Consider the following 6,000-nt stretch of genomic DNA (forward strand, 5'->3'; position numbering starts at 1 on the left):
ATTTTTTTGAATTTTATCGTCAGAAATCTCGTAACAATATAAACAAAATAGCTTATATGCAGGAGAGTAGTTTTACCTAAAACTATGAAGTGTTGCTTAATATATTTAATACATGATTTAATGAAATTAGTTTTAATAATAGATGATTTTGTTTTGTATAATGGCCGCTACTTTATTTTCGGAACGAAACAATAAAAACCGCCAAACACAAGAAAATATATAGACATAGGAGCAATTTCTTGCCACGGCGTCATCGATTTTTTGGAGCTAGATTAATCGGATTTAAAATCAATATACTATACTAGATGAAGTACCATTTATTGTGTAACAATTAGCATAATGGTATTTGAATTTACCCTTAAGCGCATTATACTAAAAACAAAAAAAAATTATATGTTGTAATTTTCCTAATATTTGTACCATTTAACTCTAAACATAACTAAATAAAATAATTTGCATGCATTTGGACATGTTATAGTTCATGCTCTCACAGTATCACAATTTTATTATTTTGTTCACAATACTACACCATGATATTAACAATGTGAGGGTTGCCATCATAAAGATTTGGCAGCTTAGTGCAACTGTTGTGGGTCTGGCAAGGCAGTTGAAACCTCGTGGCTGATGAACACTCTATTGTAGTGTAGTTTGAGTTTATTTAAAATCAACAAATTTTAATTTTATTATTCATTGAAATAAAGTGATGTCGTTTAATCGTGGTCGTCGAGGAGGGGGTCGTGGTGGCGGTGGTGGTGGTGGTGGTGGTGGCTACCGTGGAGGAGGTGGTGGTGGTGGTCGTGGAGGAGGTATAAATCAGAAATAGAGAAACTACGTTCGTCATTAACATTGATATTTACAGGTTTCCGTGGAGGTGGCGGTGGTGATCGATTTGGCGGCCGCCGGTTTGACCAAGGACCTCCTGATCGTGTCATACCTTTGGGACATTACAGTTACCCGTGTGAAGATGATCTTGTTTGCAAGGTTGAAGTTGAAGACGTACCTTATTTCAATGCACCCATATTTTTGGAAAATAAAGAGCAAATTGGCAAGATTGATGAAATCTTCGGCACGATACGGGATTATTCTGTGACAGTGAAATTGTCGGAGAATATGAATGCGAAGAGCTTTAAACCACAACAAAAATTGTTCATAGATCCTTCGAAGCTACTCCCAATCGCGAGATTTTTGCCTAAGCCTCCACAACGAAAAGGTGGTAAGAAAAAGGGACCTGATGGCGGAGTAGGTGGTGCTCGCAGAGGTGGTAGGGGTGGAAACAATCGGGGAGGTGGATTTGGACGAGGCGGTGGAGGTGGAGGTGGAAATGGGGGAGGTGGCCGTGGAGGTTTCAATAAAGGACGTGGTGGCGGAAGAGGTTTTCAAAGAGGTGGTGGTGGCGGCGGCGGCGGCGGCGGTGGCAGAGGCCGCTGGTAGCTCTAATGAAATTTATTCCTCAAGCTATTATAATTCTCTATATGCGTGGAAATGTATTCAATGAGCATATTAGATAGTAGTAGTGAAGTATATTTAATAAGTATATAATATATAATGATCGAAATTTATATTTTATTGTACGGGAGATTATGTACATATTGAAAGTAAGGGCACGCTAAACACTTCAACAGTCATGAAATACACCGTAAACCTATATGTTCAGAAAATAATTTTTTTTTTATAATTAATCATTTATTTTGTCTCAGAAACACCAAAATTGTTATCTGTATAATCAGAAAAGTCGAGAGACGAAAGAATTATACATACAATTTAATTAAAAAAAAATGTGATCAAATTAAAATTTTGTACGGTAAGTATATACATATAGGCAGAAACACTTAGAACAGTCGTGCCAAGGACTGCCACTCAAGCAGCATTCCCCAAGAGATTAATAGGAAATACCTCTGTTGCTACAAAACAGTAATCAGAATATTTTTGTGACACAGTGTGAAGGTTCTAGCGGAAATATGGAAAAATACTTATTTCGATAATAAACTTATTTCTTTTTATTAAATAAATAAATAATTGGCGCGTACACTTCCGTTAGATGTTTGGCCGAGCTTCTCCTATTTGTGTGGTGCGTTTTGATGTTCTTCCACAAATGGAGGGATCTACGTTTCAAGCTGACTCCGAACGGTAGATATTTTTTATGAGGGGTTTTTCATTGTAGAAATAGACTTGGAGGTTTGCCATTACGTGCCGAGAGGCAACCGCTATTAGAAAAAAGTTCTATCATTTTGCTGTGCCATGCACGGAGATTCGAGCCTAGGCACTCCCAAATGGTAGTCACGCATTAAGTTATTCGGGTGCGGTGACTTATTGATATTGTTACAATTCGTGCTTTCTCGGTGCAGAATATAGATGGCGCCTACCGAAATTTTTGACAAATGATGATGTCAGTGCTGCAAATAAACATACATAAGGAAGATAATAATATTTGATACTTGGAAATATTGTGATTTTTAAATTAAATAAACTAATAAAAAATAAGTGTCACGAGCAGCACGAGTTATAACAATACCTCCAAATGCAATTCTATTTTCTTCCTTATATTTGTATATTTGCAACATTGACGTCACGGCGATTTGGGAAAGTGCAATCTTAAATTCTATCTTGTTCGATGACGCACAAATTTTTAATAATTATTCTTAATTTTTGCGAGAATTCGTTTGAATGTCAGTCAAAAATTGAGAGAGCAAAGTAACAGTTTATTGCAAAAGTGATGGCCATTTTGTGCTGCAGAAATTTATGCAAATAAAAGTTATTCATCACGAAAACATATGACTGAACTTTTTGTAAACAAATTAGTTTTTTGCGAGATCTGATATTTTGTGAACTTCTGCACCTTTCATCAGTTTGAAATTTGCAGCTTAAAGGCAGATACAAGTAAATGGAAAATTTAACAAGAAAAAACGAGAATTTATAGAAAATTTTATGGTAATGTTTTTGAATAACAAGCAGTTGTAAACAATCCCTGTTGATAAGTCTTCTCTTGCCGGTTTTTTGCAACTGATTTTCGCTTACTTTGGATTGAGAGTCGGTTATGGTCAAGGTGGATTTATTAAGGTGACAGCATTCACCCAGCTGAATTTTTCGCCGTAGGTATGGCTTACGTCAACATGATATGCTTTGTTTGTATAGATTGGTATGTTTACATTCGTATGTTTACATTTGCTTGCTGATTTTGACGTGATGCTTGGACCAAACGCAACAACAAATACATATAGGGTTTTACTTATATGTGTTTGCTGTCACCTGTAATAAATTCGCCTTGGTTATGGTTAATTTTGTTATGGAATGGAATGGATGTTGCTTTTATACAAGATAATCATTATATTACAATGTTGAATTTCTTTTGTAACATTACGAGCCATAGAATGTCGACGTAAAAGCTGCAAAATAATATTTTAAACTATGAAAATTTACAAAACCACATATAAATTATTATTTTTTTTATTGGGGAATGTCCAAATTTGCACGTAATTTTTTAAACGTTTTGATACGAGTTTTGCTGAATTTAATAATTTATTATGCAACCATGCTACAGATAAGAGGGTTTAAAATTAGATGATCTCAGCTGTGGGCAATATTTGACAATGTAGGGTGTTGTTACTAATTGATTTGTATTATGATTTCAGGTAAGCAAATAAATATAACAAATACAACGCGTAAGAACAGCTGATTTTTGTGGGTACTCTGCTGACATTAGTAATCGACGAATTTCGCTAGCGCATACTTGATTTACTTTTAATTTCAAAGTTCATCACTAATAATTTGACTGTTATTCAGTGGACAATTCCAAAGCTATAAATTCGTTTAATCGATTACCCTGTCTTCGTTGAACTAATTTAAAAATCGTGGAAATGTCTGGAAATATTGACACAAAAGATAGCGATGATGAATTTCACGATGCGCTTACCGATGTGCTTAATAGCGAAGACGTGATTTTGCCATTTAAAAGTGCCTGTGAGGTAGACACCAGCTGTTGTTCATCACGCCTTAAAACAAATGAAGAAATAATTGAGGAAATAACACGCCAGCAAGCGGATCTAAAACTACCTGGAGAAAATGTGGAGGATGACAAAGAGGAAGATAAACAAGATGAGGGCAAAGTCGACGATGTATCTAAACTTTTTACAAATGATATAGACATGGAAGAGTTGCGTGACCGCGAAAAGACAATGAGCTCCGAAGAGTTGCAGCAAAGTAAAGAGCGGTCGGATCGTATGAAGTTGGAGGCAAATGATCTATTCAAGTCAGGCGAAGCACTACGGGCTGTTGAAATTTACACCAGTGCTCTGCAAATATGCCCCACTACATACACCAAGGAGCGTGCTATACTGTATTGCAATCGAGCTGCTGCTAAAATCAATTTGGATGCCAAAAAGTCAGCGCTAGATGACTGCACAAAAGCAATTGAACTATGGCCGGAGTACGTACGAGCATTAATGAGGTAAAAGTAGTTAAATTTATTTGAATGTTATCTGATGTACTTCATTCTTATTCTTTTGATGAAAGGCACGGGAAGTTGTGTGAGCATGAAGACCGTTTAGAAGACGCCTTGACGGATTATCAGCGAGTTTGCGAGTTAGACCCAAGTATGAAGGAAGCACGGGAAGCTGTCGCTCGTCTACCCAAGCAAATTGAAGTACGCAACGAGCGATTGAAAGCAGAGATGATGTCTAAATTGAAGGATGTTGGCAATATGTTCCTAAAGCCATTCGGTATATCTACAGACAATTTTCAAATTCAGCAGGATCCCAATACAGGTTCATATTCTGTGAATTTTCAACAAAACCCTAGATAGTTGTAAAATACGCCTAGAGCGTAATTCGAAGTTTCAGTAATCGTTTGCAGATATAATTTTGTATACTAGATTTTTAAGTAGATTTCCCCGAAATAAATGTGATGTAAAAAAGCTGGACAAAGCTCTGAGCACGTTAATATTATTTCGTGATTCGATCAGCTTTGTAATTTGTGTTCTCCTGAACTTACTTTCCTTGACTATTACTAGGCACTATTACTCTAGACCATAAACTCAATTTGAACTGAATCTTGAAGGCAGATGCTGGAAAACGTTCACTGTCCATATATCCATGTAAAACGGCTATAGGTAAAACATGTGGCTTCCAATCGCTCATAGCACCCTGCTTAAAGATAAATAATAGGGTCGGCTGCGTTTAAACCGGCTTACTTCTGTCCCTTTGGACCAACTTCGCTGAAACAGCATGTTCCCTGGGTCTACCGAAAAATGTGATTGAAGATGATGTATGAAGAATGTTTTTGCGCATCCCTTTACCATCAAGCAAACTGTGGATCAGGTGGGTCTACATGGACCGCGGAACCTACTGGTGAGGTAACTCAACAGTTCAGGCCTGAAATAAATGAAAATCGAACTATGTCTCTGATCAATCTCGACTGACCTTCACAACCCTTCTGCGATCCTTCACTATATTTCATAGTTTATTAGAGAGACGAAGTGGTTTCACCTTTTAGGGAGAGCAAAGCTTTAGCCCAAACAAGTGGCCGCCTTAGTGAAAAAGAAGTCGAGACATAGTAAAAACATAATTATGAAAGTGATCTAAGTCAAAATTAAAAAAAAAAAAAAATGTGTTTATCACTTCTTTCACATCCACTTGACCTTAATATATATGTATTTAATGTAATTTTCACGACATCGGCAAAAACGAACCTTTAGATAGCGGATGTAATTATGAAAGTGGTCTAAGTCAAAAATTCGTTTGCCTATTGTAAGCGAAATATGTACGTTTATGACTTGGGCTTCCATAACTTCCGTAATGACAATGTCAAGATGAATGTATGGATGAAGCTACAGCATCAAGAGATGCACAGGAAGTAGCATCATGCATTTTAGCGCATATGGAGGATATTATAACTACTCAAAAACACGTAACAGCTTACAAGGAAAATGATAAATATGGACTACTTTTTAAAAATGATTAATAAATGCTCATGAAATATTTTATTAAAGTTATTGTTTTAAATAAA

At 36.3% G+C, this 6,000-nt stretch overlaps 2 protein-coding genes across 2 annotated transcripts; both read left to right on the forward strand.

The window, feature by feature from the left end:
- The first annotated feature begins 570 nt into the window (after window positions 1–570).
- LOC128868815 (probable H/ACA ribonucleoprotein complex subunit 1) lies at window positions 571–1,661 on the forward strand. Its single transcript, XM_054111349.1, has 2 exons — window positions 571–806; window positions 860–1,661. Exons 1-2 carry the CDS (start codon window positions 704–706, stop codon window positions 1,429–1,431), a joined length of 675 nt encoding a protein of 224 aa, XP_053967324.1. The 5' UTR covers window positions 571–703; the 3' UTR covers window positions 1,432–1,661.
- A 1,981-nt stretch (window positions 1,662–3,642) lies between these two features.
- Window positions 3,643–4,923, forward strand: LOC128868809 (tetratricopeptide repeat protein 1). The gene is made up of 2 exons (XM_054111337.1): window positions 3,643–4,444; window positions 4,510–4,923. The coding sequence occupies exons 1-2, from the start codon at window positions 3,855–3,857 to the stop codon at window positions 4,796–4,798; spliced, it is 879 nt and encodes a 292-aa protein (XP_053967312.1). The 5' UTR covers window positions 3,643–3,854; the 3' UTR covers window positions 4,799–4,923.
- The last annotated feature ends 1,077 nt before the right edge of the window (window positions 4,924–6,000 follow it).

Source organism: Anastrepha ludens, chromosome 2 (genome assembly GCF_028408465.1).
Source record: "Anastrepha ludens isolate Willacy chromosome 2, idAnaLude1.1, whole genome shotgun sequence".
Taxonomy (NCBI): domain Eukaryota; kingdom Metazoa; phylum Arthropoda; class Insecta; order Diptera; family Tephritidae; genus Anastrepha; species Anastrepha ludens.